General features: G+C 34.4%; 1 protein-coding gene across 3 annotated transcripts in view; it reads right to left on the bottom strand.

The window, feature by feature from the left end:
- Window positions 1–22,822, bottom strand: part of Pola1 (DNA polymerase alpha 1, catalytic subunit) — a 293,829-nt gene that overhangs the window by 149,005 nt on the left and 122,002 nt on the right. For all 3 annotated transcript variants that reach the window (XM_077106279.1, XM_077106280.1, XM_077106281.1), the window contains 3 exons: window positions 21,481–21,613; window positions 15,720–15,851; window positions 10,442–10,616 (listed from right to left, as the gene is read on the bottom strand). In XM_077106279.1, the coding sequence (XP_076962394.1) occupies window positions 10,442–10,616; window positions 15,720–15,851; window positions 21,481–21,613 (440 nt within the window). The remainder of the gene's footprint in view (window positions 1–10,441; window positions 10,617–15,719; window positions 15,852–21,480; window positions 21,614–22,822) is intronic.

The following is a 22,822-nucleotide window of genomic DNA, read 5'->3' as shown; positions in this document are numbered from 1 at the left end:
CAACTATAAATTCAGGAGCAAACCAAAGAGGGCTAAATTAAATTAAGAAAACATACTGTGCCACATTGAAAAAACTAAGCATCACTCCTGCTGGAATTGTTTTTGAAACAGTAAAAATCTAAGTTTAAACAAGACCGAAACTTATTCAAGATATAAATTAATTTTTCCAAATCCTCATGAAATTGGTAATAGCAGCCTATTTCGAAGTTTCAGAAGACTTAAAAGTTTTACTGTATATACCATAACTCATTAAGGTTGGAGTGAAAACAGGAAAAAAGTATCTAGTGCTGCCACCTAGAGGTAGAGATTTTGAATTTTAAAGTGTGCAAAACAGAGCCGCTACATAAAACTCCCTTTGAAAATATTGTCACTCCAAAAGTAAACACATCCATCAGAAATGATGTTAAAACAAAACCTTTATCATGACATTTTCCCTACATGTATATATGCTGTATAATTAATATTAAACTGTTCACTATACAATGCATAAACATATTAGTGTTTGAGCAAGACATGTAAAACTGAATTCCAAATTCCTTACCTCTTCTACTGAGAGCTTTCTCTGAACAACTGGCTTAAAGAAATAAACTTTATGCCCCATTGTAAAAAAGGAACTTCTACTTCTACTAGAGTAGTTTTTGATAAGTGACTTGAATCATTTGGTCAGGCACAGAATAAAGGAAGGAGTAACCTGCTTGGGCTTTGGAAAATCAGTCATCTGGCAGAAGAACAGGTGTGGTTTCCCCCACAATAAGCAGGAAAGGCGTATGCTTTAATTCAATCCTGTGACTTGCAGTGATTGAGTCACTTGTGCTGGGATGGGAGGGACAGAAGCAGTACTGGAATGAAATTAAAATACTGTCATTTATAATTAGAAAATTTCTAGGATCTCACATTATTTTGGCAACAGGATCAAGACTCTCATGTTTCAAGAAGTATTTATAGAAAGTAACATCACAGGCATTGGGGTGGATGAGTTTAGAAGTACTGTTTTTACTTAAGATCACCACAGTCTGATCACACATTCCCTGTGACATTTGGCACAAAATTATTTTTCTACCACTGCACTTTCTAAATAAACATTGTAAGCTACATGCCTGTTTTAAGAATGTTTGCCTGTTACTATTCCCAATGGAATATTTCAAATGTTCATAACTCAAGGCAAATGGATGGGACACTGATGCATTTGATCATATATTTCCCTTTCTCCAAAGATAAGTTTCTATTAACACAACTGCAAAGTAAAGCCAGTTCATGCAAGTGGAGAGAGGAAAATTCTAAATAAATGAAATCCTAAATTAGTAAAGGAAGTACCTGGTATTCCCAAGCATGTGTTTGTAATACAAATCATTTAAGCTAGGAAAGGTAATTAATGGATTTTATTGTGAATATTTTTTGGTGAAAATTTCCTGCAAGAAGCAAATAATTTCTTGGGGCTGGCGTTGTGGTTCAGTGGTAGAGCCCTTGCTTAGCACGTGTGAGGCACTGGGTTCAATCCTCAGCACCACATAAAAATAAAAAATAAAAATAAAGCCATTATGTCCAACTACAACTAAAAAATATATTAAAAAAGTAAATAATTTCTCTTTCACAAATCTAGGCTCAGTATTTGGACTTCTTTCAGGACAATATACAAAATAAAAACAGCATGATTAAAGGAAAATAATGAATTTTTAAAGAGTGAATGCCTTATACAAGAATGTTTACAGTAGTTTCATTCATAATAGCTCAAAATGAAAATAATTCAGACACCCATCAACAGCAGAATGAATGAAGTGGTATACTCTACCATGAAATATTACTCAGCAATGAAATAAAATGAATTCAGATACAATCAACAAGACAGTTGGATCTCAAAAACAGTAGACTAAATGAAAGAAGTTCAACACAAAAATAGAACATGCTGCAGGAAAACAGTTATATAAAATTCTAGAATAGGCAAAATTAATCTATGGTGATAGAAATCAGATGAGCAGCTCTTGTGAGTGGATTTTGATAGGAATGGACATAAGGCAACATTCTGGGATAATGGGAATGTTCTTTCTCTGTGTCCTGATAAACTTATTGTATGATACTCTTAAGATTTTCTATGTAAATGATATTGAAAAAGAAAGCTAGTCAACTAGGAGATATCTGCAGTGTGTGTGTGTGTGTCTTTACAAATTTTTAGATCTGTTTCCAGGAAATACAGGGGACAGAGGAACACCTATAAGGATACTACTTCAGTGCAACCAGAAAACTACAGAATGAGATAAATTCTACAGGAAAAAATAAACTGGGAGGATCCAAAAATAAAAAAAGAATGAAACAAAGGAGATAAACTATCATACAGACACTGATTATAATCTAATTCAAATAAGGAGTTTCTTAAAAAGTACATTCATAGTATGATCAGGGAAACATGAATATTTACTGCATATGTGATGAAATGAAGAAGGAACTGTGGGGTTTTTGATGTGGTATGATGGTAATGCTCTGGTTATGTTGAAAGGGGGAATCTTTATTTTTTTTATAAATGCAGGAACAAAATATTTACAAATAAAATTATTAGATTCACTTCATAGTAATTGGGGAGGGTGGGAAAGAGGCATAAGATTGGCCATAGTTGATTGCTGAAAGTGGATGATGACAAATTGAAAGTTTATTTAAAAATTTTTCTACTACCATGCATATTTAAATTTTTCCATAAAAGTTTTTAAAATACCATAGATTCAACTTAAACAATTTGCTGTACAAATGGCAAATGGCAAGCAACACAAACTGCTTTTCACACCAAAAAGAAGCCTCTCCATAATAAAAAAATAAATGAACTCAAATAAATAATACTCAGAAAATGCAAAACTTCTTAGTATTTTAAAAAGAAATAATAGCAAAACCTTTGGATTAAATAAACACCCATAATTTGTACTAGAGAAGACAATTTCCAAAATTTTCTTTTTTTGGTACCAGGGATTGAACCCAGGGGCACTTAACCCCATCCCCAGCGCTTTTTTGTATTTTATTTAGAAACGGTCTTGCAAAGTTGATGACAGCCTCAGTAAGTTGCTGAGGCTGGATTTGAACTCACAATCCTCCTGCCTCAGCCTCTCAAGCCACTGGGATTATAGGTGTGCACCCTGTTATTCCCAAAATCTTGACAGAAAAAAATTCCCGATGGGCACCATTCTTATGACCTCAACTTTTTAATGCCCTTGATGATAGCCCTGAATATGAATTTTAACTTTTTGAAATGTATACAAGTTGAGTATCCCTTATTTAAAATGCTTGGGACCAGAAATGTTTCAGATTTCAGATATTTTTGGATTTTAGAATATCTGCACAAACAAAATGAGATTCTTGGGGATAAGTTCCCAATTCATATACACCTTATATAAACAGCTCAATACATAATTTTATACAATATTTTTAGTGTGCCTGTGTTTTGAATATGACTCATTACATTAGGTTAGGTAATTTAATTTTTCACTGTGGCATCATGTTTCTGATTAAAAAGGCTTTAGATTCTAGAGCATTTTAGATTAGCAATGCTCAATCTGTATCTTAGAGCAAGAAACACTTTAGAAGTATCTCATTTCTTTTTAAACCTGAGAAAATATAGATAACTTTATGCTGAAAAAATATTTGGCAAATAATAATAATTAAACAATAGATCAAAGATTGACTGTCTCACAACAAAGCCATCTTCTCTTCCAGCTATCTTGGCAGATGTAGTGGGGGAAGGAGACAGCAAGTGAGTTAGTAATTGTTATTGTCCTTCTTTGTAAAAACTGTTATTTTTAATATTAAAATATGGGTATTAATATTTAGTCAGCAATGGGTTACTTATAATCCACTACCTTAACCCTATGTCTTATTCATAATATATAATATAGTTTAAATATGTATGTATAATGTTGTATTCAGCTTTTTTATTTATTATGTCTAAGTCATTTATCTATAAGCAACACAACCTTTTTTTTCCCTTGGCAGTAATGGGATGAAAACTGAGGCCTTGAGCATGCTAGACAAATGCTCTACCACAAACTGCATCCCCAGCCTAAGCAACACAATCTTGATAAGTGTCATTTTGGCATACGTAATTAAAATAATATTTTAGAATGCTCTGGTTTGGTTCAAAATTTTCAGGTCCCACTGCTTACATTAAGGGAGCAATGTCACTGGTGGCCCTCAGTGCTGTATACTACTGAGATAGAAAAACCTTGCATAACTGAGGTGCAAGTTGTGCAACTGACACCACCGAAGAGGCTCTCTGTGAATTCTCTAAAGAGCTGCAGGGAGTAGTTGAGACAGAATGGATTAGCCCTGTGGAGATTCAAGCCCAACTGCATACTGGCCTCTACACAGCCCATTTACACAATGCCTCAAATGTCTTCACTTTTATAAACTTTTTATTGGTGACCCCAGCTAGGTGTGGTCTCTATGTCTCTTTACTCTGATAACCGCCCCCCCCCTTTTTTTCAGGACATGAACTATGTTGTCCACTAGACATCCCCATGGCAGTACAATCAATCAAATGGTTCATAATTTAAGTAAAGAATCCATAGCTGAGTCAACTTTGTGTCCTCCACAGTGCCTATTATGATGCTGGGTATAGCAGAACTTTGATACTAATTAGTTCAGTTAATACAAAAGTAGACTAGCTTGGGAGCATGAGCCACTGAATGATGTGCTTTTGGGATGGTGCTCCATCCCATAATAGGAGGTTCTTATCAGTTCTCAAGACTTCCCTTAACATCCTATCATGCATTTGGTGTGGTGTTAGTTTTTAAGTTTTAAAAATTAAGAATGTTTTATGTTTTTGAAATGATGGCTCTATATGTACATTATTTTTTCTTTATTCTTTTTAGATATGCATGACAGTGAAGTGTATTTTGACATATTATGCATACATGAAGCATAACTTATTTTAATGGGATCCTCTTGTAAAAGCTTAATCATGAAAAAAGGCAAAATTCTTTATTGACAAAGTAATGCCTGAGGCAACTGTTAGTGGCATCATTCTACTCCAGCCACTCTCTTTTTTTGTAGGTGTTATGTCCCTGGGTCTGTCAAAAGTTCCCCCAATCATTGCTTAGCCTACTGCATTTAATTCTTAGAAGATATTACTAGACCTTGACTATTGATAAAAACTACCTTCTGTAACTTAAATGGTGTGGACCATTCAAAAAGGATTTCTTTTTTTCAATTTAACCCAGGAACACACTGGATTAAGTGTGTTCTGTCTTGCCTTAAGCACTGTTTTCAGACATTAAATTCTAAATTCTCAGATTCTTTAAACACCAATAATTTCTCAGGAACAATGAGAAAAATGTCTTGATAGCCAAATACCTGAAATTTTATCACTGATTATAAAGAAATGTACTTTACAGTTATTGTACAATTCATCACTCATTGGAGGAAAGATATTATATATAATTCTAAATACTGCTATGAATGAAATATAAGTTTATTAAAAGATGAAACTCAAGAATGAACTTTTGACTATTCTCATCACTAGCTTGGTTTGCTAAGTACAGAAGACTGGATGTTTGAGCACACTGTGAATATTTCATCCACAGAACATAGGGAGCTTCCACTAGAACAAGAGAGAAAGAAAAACCTACAGTCTAGAGAACAAAAGCTAAGATTTCCAAGTTTTAGTGGCCATGTTTCCCATAGGGCTATTGTATAAGAAGAGTAATACTATATTTTTTCCTATTCATAGATGGAAAAAGAGTAAAATTTTTGCTTTATTTAAACCCAATAGCAATACTCTTGCATGGGTTTCTGAAAAATGATACACATTTTGCAGTAGGATAATGAGGACCATTAGTTATTAGAGAGAACAAATTATTCTTATTCAACTCAACAGACTTATTCATTCACTCACTTAATAGACTATCCTCTCTTCTTTTCACTAAAATGGACTTCCCATATGGAATACCTGGCCATGCAACATGCCACCAGACAGACTTCAGGGGGTATCTTGACGGGGAGAAAGAGAATTTCCAAAGTGAAGCCACAGGATAAAACCAACACTTGATGCTTGCCTTTCATTTCAAGGAAAGCAGTATAAAAGCAATAGAAAAAGAAAAAGGTAGTTGAAAAATATAGTTGCTCTCCACAAAAGAATCTTAAAAATAAAAAATCATGAACTTAATAATTTTCCTAAATGAAATTATGCCATTATTCCTGATTTCTTTGTACTAACTAAAAGGACAAAGTATCAAACTTCACTAAAGTTTCAACACTATAATACATTTCATTAATCAAAGATAAAAACTACATTAAAAGCAAGAGAATTATTTTATGTCTGTGATTAGGCAGTTGGAGGGCTTGTATTTTATGTATACATTTGTACACTTCAACTTATTTAACAGTGTCAGTTCACTAACTGCAGTTTTTTTATATAAAGAAAACAGATTTAGAAATTTTAAAACAAATTACAGTAATTTTATGCCTACAGCTTGTACCTCTTAGAAACCACGTACCCCCTAACACTCCCCTTACTTTGCCACCACTTCCCCATCTCCGCCCTCCCCATCTCTAAAACTGTAAGCTGTAGGAGAACTGATAACGGGGGCCTAAAAGCCCCAAGGGAATAGCCACCCTAATTTTTCACTAGGAATTGAGAAATAAAGGGTACAAATAAAAATCCAGCTACTGGATAGGGCAGAGGCAAATAAATGCCTGCAGAAATCTGCCTGGTGAGTTTCAATGTTTTCTACAGATCTTCATGATGATGGGCACTTCTAGGTATATTCTTCATTAATACTAAACCATGAGGCTGAGATGTGTCTCAGTGGTAGAGTGCTTGCCTAGCACACACAAGGCTCTGGGTCTAACCCCCAGTATCACAAAGAAAAATAAATACTGAACCTCCTTTGAAGAAAGGAGGAGAGACAAAGGACTAAAAGATTTGTTACTAGTATAGATGGATATGTATATGCTTCTGGGGCTGGCAGGGGTGGGATAGGAGTAAAGAACAAGAAAAGGAGGTGAGGACTACACAGTGATGACAATTTCAAACATTCTCAGCAAAAAAAAAAAAAAAAAAAAAAAAAAAAACACTTTTAAGTGACAGAAATAAGAAAAGGCAGCTGAAAAGGGGGAGTAGCAGCAGTTCCTCCAAGGCTCAAGACACATGCCCTTCCATCAGTTTGAACTGGCTACATGGCACCAAGAAGAGGCTGTCCACAATAGTGTCCATACTGTCACACCCATACCCAGAGACCTTTTGGGGTATGGAGGGAGAGAAATGGGTATACAGAGGGACTGTGTCAAGTCTCGAATGCTCCCTCTATTGATTGAGATTGGCCGGTAATGAGACAAAATGTGAAACCTTTGAAAAGGGGACCAATTAGTCCACTACTGACTTTGCAAACAATTTGCAAAAAATTGACTCATCAGGCAGTCATAGTCATGATAAAGTACCTTTCAGCAAGTAAAGTTCTGCCCCCTGTATTGGCTCAGGTTATAGCTCAGTGGCAGTGTGTGTGCTTAGTACACACAAAGTTCTGTGTTCAGTCCCTAGAACCCTCTCCTCAAAATCTGATCCCTGTTCAAATTTATAAACAAAAATAATGTAAACTATGGCTTCCGGAACCAGACCACGGCATCTGGGCCTCTCTCGGTATCACCGATCTTGATACATCTGAGTGGCCATTGGGCCTATTCACCCAGGCAGGCTCCATCACCCTTTGCAGTCCAGTTCTTTTGTTAAAATGCAGTGCTTTACACTTCCTTCTTTTAAATGTCATTCATGAGCTGGGGCTTTTCCATCTACCCCTTTTAGTACTTGGTCACTAGAAGATTCAAAAGCAAAGAAGGAAAGGGCAGCAGTTTGCCTTCACAACAGGTTCTTGACTCCACAAATGGAAAAATTTAGCTTTAAAAAAATACCTCTAGGGCTGGGGATATAGCTCAGTTGGTAGAGTGCTTGCTTCACATGCACAAATCCCTGGGTTCAATCCCCAGCACCACAAAAATAAATAAATAAACAAACAAACAAATAGCTTTAGCCGGGCCCACACCTGTAATCCCAGTGGCTCAGGAGGATGAAACATGAGCAATTTAGTGAGGCCCTAAGCAACACAGTGAGACCCTGTCTCTAAATGTAATACAAAAAAAGCGCTGGGGATGTGGCTCAGTGGTTAAGCACCCCAGGTTCAATCACCAGTACCAAAAAAAACAAAACACAAAAACAAAAACAAGCAGCTTTGCTTGAGGTTTTCATGGGGAACATAAAGGTGTGTGTGAAGCTCCCTGAGCTGGGGTTGTAGAGCGCTTGCCTTGCACGTGTGAGGCACTGGGTTAGATCTTCCACATCACATAAAATAAAATAATTAATTAAAGATACTGTGTCCATCTATAAATTAAAAAAATCATTAAAAAAAAGGATGAAGCTCCACATGCTTATACATCCACACCACAGCAACCTGGTTGAGAACATCTTTTCTAGCCTCTCAGAGCTATACTATTTATTGCAATAAAGTTTAGCACAATGGTTAAGAATAGAATCTTCAGAATCACACATTGTTTAAAATCCAATGAAAGCTGAACACTTACTAGCTATGTGACAAGACTAAGTTAGTTACTTCTCTAAGTCTTGGCTTCCTTCTCTAGAAAAAAGAACTAATATGACATACCTTCATGAAGTTGTGGCAAGGGCTGAATGAGATAAGATATGCAAAGTACTTATCACAGCATCCAACAGAGGAAGCACTCAATGTATATGAGGAAAAAAATGAGGCTAAAATATATCATGCATTTATAGTCCCCTCCTCCCAGCTGAGGATTTATAAACATCATCAAATACAACTCAACTTGGAGAATACATTATATGATTATTTTGGTAGCAGAATTTTATCTTCCTAATTATGTTTTGCTTAGGCAAATGTCAAAAATGAGTTTCCACTTCCAGAGCAGACACTGACGGAATAGTGGGGATGGGGGTGGGAGGAATGAGTTCAGAAACATACTCAACAGGGCCAGAATGGAAAATACATGCCTCAATAATCACCTGTGGAAAAACCAATCTATACAAGCCTCAATAATCACCTGTGGAAAAACCAATCTCATTCCACAAAGGTATACTGAGTAATATGTGCAAATCCTGAAGACCAGAGGAGTTTGCACATATTTATACTGAAATTTGAAAGGAAGTTGGAAGATAGCTACAATACTGTTCACTGAGCACTCCCTTTGCCCCATGCACATCGTTGTTTAAAATTTATTTATTTATTTATTTATTCTAATTTGTTATACAGGACAGCAGAATGAATTTCAATTGATAGTATACATATAGAGCATGATTTTTCATGTCTGGTTGTACACAAAGTAGAGTCATACCATTCTTGTCTTCATACATGTACTTAGGGTAATAATGTCCATCTAATTCCACCATCTTTCCTACCTACCTCATACACATCTTATTCCCCCTAAGTAATTCTATTCTACCTTTCAAGAAACCAATGTGTAGACCAAGGTTTATGAATAGTAGAACTAGCATTAAAATTCAGATCCCTATGATGCCAAAGCCCATGATTTAAGGGATACATTGTAGTGAAAGGAGAATATTCCATGAAGCAAAGCCAGAATGTGCAATGCTTTATTTAGGGTATATAGTGTAGACCGAATAAGATATAAAGCTAGAATACAGGTTGGAGCTAGGAGGTTAGTCTATAATTGCCAGAATTAGAGTCTGTGAGATGACAGTGGCATCTTGATTTGACTTATTGACAGCAAGGAGCCACTAAGGATAGTACTCTAAAAACATTCAACTTAGTGCACAACAGACTAGAGAACGAGGACCTTAAAAGTAATGGAACTATGTGCTGGTTGTCTAGAAATGTAATTAGGGCTGGTTGAGAAATAAATTTCTAAGCAAAGGACAATAATAGTGATACATAAAGGGATGATGCTGCAAAAACACTGAGGTCTCAAGGATAGCTGAGGAGAAATTAGGGATCAGTCAATTCCCAGAGAATAACAGCAAGCCTAGAGAATAATAGCAAGCCAACTTAAAGTGAGAAGAGGACACTGAAAGAAAAATTAAAATTAAAAATTTTACGTTAAGATAAATTCTCATTTCACATGAAAATACCTTTAGAAATAGACAAGATTAATCAATAATCAAGACATCATCAATATCCTTATTAATTAAACTTACAATGATGTAAGCTCAGTGACTAATGGTATTTGAAATCTTATGTTCAGCCTTTCTTTTGCCTCAGCATTTACTCACTGAGTGCCAACTGTAGAGCAGGCATGAGGTTACAGATAGAGCAAACACATGTCTATGAGGGGAGACAGTAACCAAACAACAACAAAAATAAATGTCTAACCATAAACAAAGAAGTATCAGACACAATACTGTACCCATAAATAGGCATCCTAACAAAGGAGGACTGTATATACCACTGTTAAACTGTGAAAGTCTACTAGAGCCTGAAATACCTACCTAACCATGTTGCAATGAGCACTGCATCAATTCCATCTATTGTCTCACAGATTCGTGACACAACTGGGTGGATCTGCTGGGCTAGGTAGTACTGGGTGTCAATGGTTAAATTGTCCTGTTTTTGCAGTTGTTCAGGTGCATAGGCTCTCTGACTTGCAGTGAGGTTTGACCCGTCCTAAAAGAAAACAGGGACAGGTAAAGTTGTGAATGACTTAATAATACACACTTGCTTGATCAGAGGGACAACAGTTTAAATTTTATGTATCCATAAAATTCATAAAATTTAATTCCAAACACCAAGAAGTCTTTTTGACTTATTGTTGAACATTTCATTTCATGTCCTTATCTTAGCAGAGTAGAAAGATCAAGGGGCTGGGGATGTACTTCAGTGATAAAATGCTTGCCTAGAGGGCATGAGGGGAAGGAGGGAGGGAGGGAGGGAGGGAGGGAGGGAAGGAAGAAAGGATGGAAGGAAGGAAGGTAGGTCAATCAAAAAACCTCTCAGACTCGATCTCATCCACTGTCTGAGAATATAAATTCAGCATGTGCTGAATTCTATGTTTTGTCAAAATATGAAACCAACAAGATGGCACTGGCTAGACTAGATAATTTCACCTGCCATATCATAAAAACTCATTGAGAAGACTTGGTAACAATTAGTCAAGTCAGAAAGGCTTTTAAAGAAGTAACAATTCTTGGGCTGGGGTTGTGGCTCAGTGGCAGAGCACTTGCCTAACATATATGAGGTACCGGGTTCAATTCTCAGCACCATGTATCAATAAATAAAATAAAGGTCCAACTAAAAAAAAAAGTAGTAACAATTCTGTTAATGTTATCCTTTCCAGCCTTCATACCATCTAAAAGGACTTCCAAATTTTAGCCTACATACCATCTAAAAGGACTCTCCCTAATCCCTGTATAGTATTTTCTATGAGAGCTTTATGTATCCCTGAGAAGCAAATGAACAAGGGGGAAAGATTGTAGAATAAAACCCATAGAATAGAAAGTTATATGCAAGATTTGTATAAGAAGTATAAATACAATTAATATAATATCCTGGGGGCTAGGTATGTGGCTCAAGCGGTAGCGCGCTCACTTGGCATGCACGGGGGTGCTGGGTTCAATCCTCAGTAACACATAAAAATAAAATAAAGATGTTGTGTCCACTGAAAACTAAAAAATAAATATTAAAAAATTCTATCTATAAAAAATATATATATATATAATATCCTGGTGAGTGGCAGTGCTCAAAAAACAAATACCTGGCCACTGGAATGAAGGACCTGGAAAGGAAGGTGATCAGAGACTCTTTTCAAGGACTTTCTCTTTCACTCTGAAAATTAAAGTTGTGAAATTATATATAATTAGCCCACATACAGCTCTGTGGTGATGTTGTCATCACCTGTGAATCAAAAAAAGTCATCACTCTATAAGACCAACATCCAACAACTTACTCTACTCTACCTCTCATCTGAAATAGAATTTAATATTTTAACTAGTAAATTATAAATATTCACAGTGCTCAGCTGCTCTGTAGAATTGAATATGATGTGAATCCTATTCATTTATTACTGCTACTATCAGTCCCATCTAAGCTCAGCATCCAGCCCAAAGCAGAGGCAATGTCACTGCCTTTACCAGAGACCAGAGGCAGGGCTCGCTGTCTCTGGCTAGCTCCTGATGAAAACAAACTGGGTCTGTTTGTCAGCTGGGTTCTACCTCTTCTAAGATACAGTGAAACACGTAGAAAGGAAGTAAACCTCAGATTTCAAAATTTGCTTATTATTTTTCAGGAGTTCACAACATAGTAAAAGGAATTGAGTAGAATTAATCAAATTTAATTGTTGCCCATTTAGAAGCTTGTTAGAAGTTTGTCAGATGAACATAAGGCAACACTCAAGGACAAAAATAGTGTGAAAACATCCTTAAGCAGTGTTTTTAAGCACCACATAGATCAGACTGCCTTTTAATGTGTGAAATATGATTGATTTATAGAGTTATAGCTTTCTGTTGAGTTTAATAATTTTTTATGGTACTTGGAATTAAACCTGGGAGTATTCTGTGCCTGGGCTAAATCCTCAGCTCTGTAAGTGGCCCAGGTTGGCCTGGAACTTGCAATCCTCCTGCCTCAGCTGCCCAAGTAGCTTGGATTATGGGCCTGTATCACTGCTTCCAGTGGCATTTAATAATTTTTAATGAGTTTAAATCAAATATTTAGAGGTAAAATAGTTTTTAAAGGCACTTGGGAGCTAGGGGTATAGCCCAGTGGTAGAGTACCTGCCTAGTATTTGCTGGCATCTCAAAACTAAAAAAAAAAGCACTTCAGTTATTTTCCATTATATCATTAGAAGTTCTCATATAAAGGCACACTTTTTTAAAAACTGAAAATTGCTGAGCATACTTCTTATCTCAGTTCAAACATGGAAGAATTCAGAATTGATTAGATAACAAGGTTTGCTATATTGTACTGGGAAAACATGTAGGCTATGTCAAGATATACCTCACAGAGACTTAATTCTCAAACTGGAGCAAGAACCCCATGGTATATGTACAAAATAAGGCACACAGCTTTTAAGAACAGGTTGTAATGTTGGTTTTCCTTGAAGTGCCCATGTAGCAATTGCTGAACTTCACAGGGACAACCAGAAGCTCAAAATTATATTGTCATTGTAGGTGGGGATCTAACAGAAAAAAACTTTTAAAATGAGTGATAAGTGGGCCCCTTAAAACAGTTGTGTTAAAGGCATGTCTTATGGAAATTATGACCAATGAAAGTAAAGAAAAAAAAGATTAAAATTAGTGAACAAACAGAACTGAAGATCTGAACAAATAATTCCTATAGGTTTAACAAGAGAATATCTACAATATAAATTAGATACCAAAACATTATCCTCTGAATTTATAGTCTGAATAAGTTATCTAAATGTAAAATCTAAATAAAATAGAACCTATTTAGGAGGCAGGCTGTCCTTAGAAGACACATCGGCTTAAGGCAGCAAACAGTCCTCCTAAAATTTGTTTCCACACATTTCAAAGCTTATTCTAAAAATACAGTTGTGCTATGAAACACAGAAAGAATAATTTGGCTGCTTAAAAGCAAAAGAGGTGGGAACTTCTAGTTAGCACACATGATGAAAGGGGGCATGTTCCACAGAGAGAGGCCTATCTTAGGGCATTTAAAGAGAATAAGATAATAAAAAGAATCATGAACTATTTTTAAAATATTTTTTAGATGTAGATGGACACAATATCTTTATTTTATTTATTTTTATGTGGTGCTGAGGATCAAACCCAGTGTCTCACACATGTGAAGCAAGTGCTCAACCACTGAGCTACAACCCCAGCCCTCATAAACTATTTTTTAAAAAAGCAAACAAGTTAAGGCCTAGTATCACTGGATGGAAAAATGCAAAAAATATACACAGTTGGACATATTGTACTACCCTAGCATCATCACTGAGCCTTTATATAGCAATAAGACCAAGAAGAGGAACTCATTAAGACCTGATATTTAGACAAGGAATATAAACTTTTAAATACATTGATCATCCTATGTCTCCATTCCAGAAACAGGGAGAAAGCAAACAGGTAGTCCCTCTTCATGGAGGGAGGGAGGAGAGAAAGGAAACTGGTTGAATCATCTGTGCTTCTTCATCTATGCTTTAGCCAAACTATGATTGTGGCTTGATTTCATCATTAGATGCTATTTTACCACACCTAGATAATTTTTTCAAAGTTGTATGCTATTATCTGGTTCTGTCATTAAAAATCTAAGAGCTTTTCCATGTATGTAAAGATATAAATGGAAAAAAAACTAACCTATTTACCAAAATCTTTATTTGCATAATATGAAAATTGTTTTTTTGAGATGAGACTTGTCAGAGGCAATATGCAAAGCACATTAAGGGCTTGAGCGAGTCAGACATTTATGGAAATATTTTCCTGCAGGAATTTGCTTTCTGTAACAGTTCTTAATCAAGGGTAACCCTAGGAGGGAGACAGAGTCAAGTGCTGATTCCTGTCCATGTACTTATATCATTTGTTATGTACATCATCTACAGTATGTAGCAGATAGTAACAGTCTACTTTTAAATTTTTACAAAGCTCTGTGGTTTAAAAACACACTGATTTAACAAAAATCAATCATTGTAATGAATTTAAAGTTTTATCTAATGCTTTACTATAATAACAATGCAATAAAAATCAGGATAAAATTCTTAATAATAATTTAAAAGAAAAATCTTATTCAGATGAATTATGCCTTGGAGCAAATAAACCATAATAATTTCAAACAATTTGGTTAGAGACTTATGACTCTTTTTTTTTTTAACAAGGAATAAGGATGACAGCGCTCTTTGTTCCAATTAGAATCAAGTGCTTTCAAGGAAAAAAAAAAACTGCTCTTCTGTCCTATGTCTGTTTCAATCCCAGTCAGCAGCATGCTAGTCTCAAATGAAACTGGTAGTGGTTTAAAACTGTTTCAGAAGGCCAAGCAGTTCATCAGAGGTACCTCACACAGGGACAAACAGGGAGAAAGCAAACAGGTACTCCCTCTCCATGGAGGGAGAGAGGAGAGAAAGAAAGAGAAAGGAAACTGGTTGGATCATCTGTGTTTTCTTCATAATGTATATCTTTAGGGCCGCTCAACCTTCCTTCATATAATCTCAGATTTCATATTTTTTCCAAGTAATTATTTTGATATAGGCTAAGGAGCTATAAAGGGATACTGCTGGACACATGACCAAACTTACATGTATGTTCTTTCTTTAAAATATTCTTTTTAAGTAGACGTTGGACACAATACCTTTATTTTTATGTGGTGCTGAGGATCGAACCCAGTGCCCCACACATGTTAAGTGAGCACTCTACTGCTGAGCCACAACCCCAGCCTCTTTCTTTCTTTTTTAGGGTGATGCTGGGGATAGAACCCAGGGCCTTGTGCATGCTAGGTAAGTGTTCTACCACTGAACCACACCTACAGCCTATAATATATTTTCATTAAAATTAATTTAGGGTTGAAAGAGTAGCTACTGATATAAACATCTCACCAAAATAATTTCAGTGAACCAAAACACAATCCTTAAGTATTTCGTAAAACTTCTAATAAAACATACCACATCCTTAATAAATGTTTTTTAAAAGCCGTAAAACTAGCTAGACTTTTGAGTCATCTCTTTACAGGATCAATTATTTTGAAGACTAGTAAATAAGACACTATGGCATTCTGGATTTTACTATGGATTCTTAAATGGTATGAGTCTTATGAATTATGATTTACCTGACAGATGACATATGACACAGTATCTCCAGCTTTCACCTTTCTGCCTCCTTGAGAATTTATCCAGAGGGCAACATGTACATGAGGTAGACTTTTCTTATCAGGGTAATCCTGGGGATCCTTTGTCAATGCCTAAAATAGAAAAAAGAGGGAAAAAGCCAAAACCTTAAAATAAAACTCTTCTCACACAGAGATATACAATAAACATATCTTTGTTACAATCATATTAGCCACATAAGCATAAAATGAAAAGTATGTAGAAAACACAGCCACAGAATTTTTAAACAGTCCATCTATCCTCAAGGATCCTCTCTTCATTTACTAATTAACATAACCAGATGCAATCTTAAACAAAAAGGATTATAGGTCAGGGGCACCATTTGCCTTGCAGGCACTAGGTACTAGGTTCAAACCCTCTTCCCAGTATCAAAAAAAAAAAAAAAAAAAAAAAAAAAAAACCCTACAAGTTTATGTGCTGTGCTGCATAAATATCTGAATATATTTTAAAAAATCAAGACTCTAAATCCAGTGTTCTATATAGCCTCAGAATTTCTATCAACATTCATGATTCTCTCAAATGAATTAATTGATTAGTCAGGACAGATGAATTACAGCAACTCTGACATAATAATCTGTTTCTCAAAGGCTCTTCTAGCCTAAATAAATCCAGAAGGCACCAGAAGTCAAGCTCTACAGAAGCAGAATAGAAAGCAAGCCCCATGAGAGCAGGAACATGATTAAAGTTCTATTCATGGTGCTCAGAAAAAGGCATAGTATACAGTAGCAGTCAAATGTTTGCTGAATAAATTATTTCACCCATCCTGAAATAATTTGCTAAATTAAAGTACTATAAAGTACTATGGGATGAATAAGATACAGTTACTGGTATTAAGTTAAAAACTCTCTCCCCTTTGAATGAACCTCAACCCCCACTGAAAAAATACAATAAATCTACATGTGCTTTAAGGAAGATGTGAACAAAGCATTATAGAGAGAGTTTAGAGACGATCACTTCCAGCTGAGAGCATAAAAAGAACTTAAGCTGATACTTGAAGAAAAAACAAGATTTTTACAAAAGGTAAAGGGGGCAAGAATATTTCAGGTAGAGATCAAAGGGATAGGGGAAAAATAAGTCTATGGGACTAGAATTCAATGTGTACGAAGGGAAGCAGGGGAACCATGGGTTTATAAGTGGTAGGTTTTAACAAATGAGAAGAAAGATGGGGACCAGTGACCTGCTTAATGGGCTTACCTGTTCTCAAAATGCAGTCTACAGGCCCCTGGGGGCTCCTGACACCCCTTTAGAGATCTCAAAGACAAAACTATTTATTTTCATTACAGTACTATTTGTACTGATATTGCAGAAACCATGGTGAATACAATTGTTGGTGCCTTATAAACATGAATCAGTGCAGCAGTTATCAAACTGTACTAATAGTCATTGTATTCTTCACCACTATGCAGTTTCAAAATAAATATCCTTGATAAAGTAGTAAAAAATAATTTTGAATCTCTTAACCCTTAAGTACAAGACTACTGTTTTGTGTGACAAAATATAAAATAAACACATGGCATACTTAAATAAGGTTGCTCCAAGAAAAGCACGTTATGTAATTGTTTGAGCTGCAAGCTAAACTAGCCGCACATGATTTCATTTTTACTTTAAAAAAAACGGCAAACTATGTGATGGGTACTTAGCAAACAGTTTCTCAAACAAGAACTAAGCTTCAAGAAAAAAAACTGATAGCAAGTATCATCAGCGATAAAATTCGAGCTTTCAAGTACAAATTAGAATTTTGAAAAACTTGTTTTCACTTCTGTGAACTTGACAGCTTCCTGATACTTAAACATGTTTCCGATATAACTACAAATACTTTAAAATGAGATATTTGATAATAAAAAATGAAATATGTTCATTTTGGAAGATACACATACATACAGGGACCCATCATTTAACAAATGACCATTCCATAATGCCATGCATAGAAAAAATAGTCAAAAGTATAACACAGACCAATAGATTTTATTTAAGAGAGTATAAACCATTCATGGGTGTGACTTCAGATTTCACTTTACAAATAACATTTAAGAAAATATTATCTACAGAGTTTTGGTATAGGATTTAAAAAGAACATGTACAACTATCAGAAAAAATACTAAAACATTTCTCCTTTTTCTAACTAAGTATTTATGTAAAACTGAATTTTCTTCCTATACTTAAAGCAAAACCACACATCATAATAGACTGGATGTAGAAGCAGGTATAAAAATCCAGATATCTTGTAATAAGCTTGACATTAAAGACTTGCAAATTACAAAATGATTGCACTCCTCTATTATACTTTGTTTTGGAATATAGTTATTTTTCATGAGAAAACATTATTTTGTAATCACATAATGGATTTATGCTATTTTTAAATAAATTAATAATACCTTTTAATTTGTAACACTAAATATAAGCAAAAGCCACATGAGCAAAAACTCTTAGCATCTTCAATTATTTTAAGAGTGTATAGGTGTCCTGAGACCATGAAATTTGAGAACTACTGTGGTAGACAAAAGTAGGTCCTCAAACAGCAACACAAACTCAAGTTATACATACTTTCTAAATCCTATAATCAGTATAGCAGAATACCTAGGAAAGTCTCCAAGTATCCGAAGCTCTTCCAACTTGGATAATGTTAACTCTTGACTGACATGGATGGTCAATATTGTATAGAATTCTTAATTGATATAATTCTACTTAAGAAAGCCATTATCTTTTTAAATGAACTATTCTTTAGTACAATGATAAGGAATCCAGATTTTCATCTGACATACTAATTATTAGACTGAGAATATCTGAAGATTTTTACATTAGATTTAGAAGACTTGATTTAAAAAATGTTTCCTGGTGGTTTAGTCAGGGCTATAAAAATCAGCTAAGAAGTATTTTGTGTTACTTTATGAAATATATTTAAGCTAAGACTGAAATAGTTCAAAAAATTATGTACACATATTTTCAGTAGCTTCTGGAAAAAGGGCTAAAATTTTGTTTGTTATGCAGACCTCCACCCTAATCACCCACCTGCTATCTTCAAGTCCTACCAACATCACCTAAAAACAAACAAAATAATAATAATATAAAAACATCTTGTCATGATACCATCTACAACCAGTCACATAATCTTTCCCATTCTACTCTCTTTTGAAAGTGGTAAAATGTAAAAATGTGTAAAAAAAACTGCATTATTCACAATTTTAAATAATTCAAGCCATCAGATCAATATTAAGGATTATCAGGAGGACACATCACCTTTGACATATGAATAGCTTACTGTAAATAGACACAGAACTATAACTATGATATAGATAGTTCTTTCTTCAGGATTTACCTTATTTTTATTAACACTGCATAAATTCTTCTTTAAATACCTTTCAGAGTACATTAGGATCTTGAAAACATGGACCGTGCTTTCCTTACTCAACTTTATATTCCAGAATCTAGCACTGCACATGAAAGAGGTACTCCTTGTTTGCTGAATGGATAATTCAAAAAGCAAATGACTTATTTCAAAGCTCACTGAGTAGATATTATTTGCCAGTAACTATCATATGCATTATGGAGACTATAAATATAGTAAGTCAGTGTCAGTTCTGCCATTGAAGAATGCATGCATATCCCCTAACACACTATGCATGAAGCATGTTAACTCTGATTAGTAATAATATGTTACTGTAAGATGACAATTATTGAAGCTGAGTGATGGATACATGGGGATTCATGATACTATCCTCTCTAAAGTTGTATAAGTTTGGATTGTTTATCAATAAACACTTAAAATAATAAAACAATATAGACTATGGATCAGAACCTGAAGATACACACTATAATATGAGAAGATGACAGTGTAGGCCCTCTACCCTAGAGAAAGTGTGCTTAGTTATTTTGTCAATAATACAGTTATGCTTGTACCAACCCTTCTAAACTCATCCCTGGAATCCCGTGGGATAGGAAGGTAGAAAAAAATCAGGGATACAATATGTAGAATAGATGTAAGGATTGACTATAAGAAGACTGAAATCATTATATTTACGCAAATTTTTGAGAAAGAAATAAAGCAATACCTCAAAGAAAACCACTTTTTAAATGGCACAAGTGATTCCATGCCAATATATATATACCCTGCACCACTTAAGGTGATGAACTAATGTCATGGCAAATATTCCATATATATATATCTTCTTTGATATTAGAGACATGAAGACAAGTTGTGGGTTACAAAAAACTCACCTAAGAATAAATACAAATTTTAAGTATACGCACATAAAATATTCATTCTAAGAGTCAAAGAAATACAAATTAAATCCAACTGTGAAATATAGTTGCACATTCATTATGACAGCATGGTAATTTTTAAAAATCATCACCACTACAAGCAAAGTGTGATGAAGACAGCACACACGTTTCCTTATTATTAACTGATATTATTACACTTTTACAAAGCAATTTTGCAAGAACCATACAGATATTTATATCTTTGGACTTCAAAATTTTATTTCAGGGATGGAGTTGTGGCTCAGTGGTAGAGCATTTGCCTACCATGTGTGAGGTACTGGATTTGATTCTCAGCATCGCATATAAGTAAATAAACTAAAGGCCCATCAATATTTAAAAAATATATATTTCAAAGAACCAATATACAAATGCAACTCATTTAAAAGCAAAAGATAAGTCAATAAAAATATTCAGTAGTTATTATATATAATAGAAAAATAATCAGCAAAAAAAATTTTAAATAAATACATATCATAAAATAGATTATCAATAAGTATACTGATTATGATTTTAAGATAATATGGAAATGTAGAAAAATATTTATGTTCAGTAAAAATAGGTTTTGAAATAATATATATTATAGTTGGGGCCACGTAAAAGTGTTAGGAAATATGCAAAAGTGACAAGCATTACTTTAGCATAAGGGTATTATGAATGAGTTTTCATTCTAAAAATTCTTTTTAATGTCATCATTAGATTCTTTTTCATTAATTTTTTTTGTATGAGCTTTGACAAAGAAATCTATTACAAAATGGGTAAAATGGTATTTGCAAATTAGCTTCTGAATATGTAAGGGTACTCTTTTCAAATGGAAAAAAAATCTATTAACCTAACATCTTGCTTATTACACAGCACTTTAGAAATCAAGATTTTGTTTTTCAAATTAGGTAAGAAAAATATTTCCTATTTTAACAACTAAAACTATCCATAAAGTGCAACTTAAAGGTTTTTTAAATTTTAATAAAGCATAAATTCTTTGAATATACAGAAAATGTTACTGCCATCTTAATTCTAAATAACTGTCCCCAAAAGTCTTCTGAATACACTACCTCTAGGGATCACCATCTGTGAAGATACATATATGTGTACACATGCAAGCACCAAGTTTACACACCTGTGCCACAAACAGGTATTACTTGGGAGGTTTATGAAGAATACAGTGTTTACAAGTGCCTGATCATAAATTATATCACTCCCAGAACCTTTGGAAACCAGGCTTTCAAGAATTAAAGTAAGAAATCTGGAAGGCCTCTGTGGAAGACATAGCAGTACCTGTGGATGGAAGAGGTAGGCTAATGCTCAATCTGCAAGATAGTTGTTAAGCAGCTTGCACCACCAGCTAGAATTTATTTAAATTGCAAGGATGAGGTGGTTCTTCAACTATCTGAAGGAGGAGAAAAACACATGACAGCAGCTGGGCTCAGCAATAAATGCTACATTTACCTTGTTAATTTCAAACTGGCTCACTGGGACACTGCCATTTAGCACATTTTCTCCAATTTCTATTAACCTCTTCTGAATATTTTCTACTATAGTGTCCCGGTTTTGATCAGAAAGAATCTGGCCAATGACAAAGCTGCAAAAAAAAAAAAAAAAAAAAAAAAAAAAAAAAAAAAAAGAGAGAGAGAGAGAAAGAGAGAGAGAGAGAAATTAAATTTTTAAAATGTCATACTTTATTATTTAAATAGAGAAAAGGAAGACACATGCCATTAGATTAATGTATGGATAAGAGCTATACTAACAGCTAATATAAGGGTTAAACATTCATTTATGTGGTAGCTGATGCTTCATACAAAGTGCAATGGAGAAAAATGTGTGTTCCATATATTTTTATGCAATTATAAGATTCTCAAGCAGTTATATTCTACCCATAAGTTAAAATTTTAGAAGATAATTATTTCACTTTCCTCATAAAGCAGTATGATACCTCTGGTATCATCAAGATATTTCCATCTGAGATGACCAGTATTAGACAAGTAGAAATATAAAGCTCTTTCTTCAGCTTCATTATAAATTGGTCAGTATTCTCCAACCTTACATTATTCCTCAAAAATTCATGTTATTCTACCAAACCCAAAGGAAAAGGAAAAAGAAAAAGAAAAGAAGTTAAGAAAGCCAATATTTTATCCATTTCTGAGAAAATGCAGAGCGAGAGTTTGACAGCTGCATTATAATTTGTCAGAAAAAGAACCCTGACAAAAACATTTGTATAGCTTTAATTACTAATACATTTCTAACTCACAGAAATTTACTTCTATTATGATGCATCTTTTCTTAGAAAACACAAAGCTAAAGAGAACACACTAATCGACAGTCTATACAAAGTAGTTTCATCTTTGGGTACATTTGGGGGCAATGAAGCATTTCAAACTACATTTCATAAAAAGCGTGACCTATACTTGGATGATCAACTTTGCCTAATCAAGAGTAGTTTTGCAGAAGCAACAATTGCTCAATCTCCCAACTTCAAAGCAGAAGAACACTGGAAAATAAGTTTAAAAAATGCTGGTATTTAGCAAAAATTAAAATCTAGCTGTAAAGAAAAAATTTTTTCTACTTTTAGAATTGATCTAATTCACAAAATAGGAGTATCTGAAAGTTGTTATATAAAGTACCTCAAATTCATTTTTTAAATAGGTGCTTTATACATTAACATGACCCTAAAAAATTCATACACACAGGTCTTATTATCACAATCTTCAGTCCCAGTTACGAAGCAAAGGAGTAAGTTATGACATTTATTATTCCTGAGGCACCCACAATATTTGAGAACTAACTCTTAAAT

The sequence above is a fragment of the Callospermophilus lateralis genome, chromosome X (assembly GCF_048772815.1).
Source record: "Callospermophilus lateralis isolate mCalLat2 chromosome X, mCalLat2.hap1, whole genome shotgun sequence".
Lineage (NCBI taxonomy): Eukaryota > Metazoa > Chordata > Mammalia > Rodentia > Sciuridae > Callospermophilus > Callospermophilus lateralis.
The sequence above is the reverse complement of the archived record's forward strand: the minus strand, read 5'-3'. Positions and strand labels throughout refer to the sequence as shown.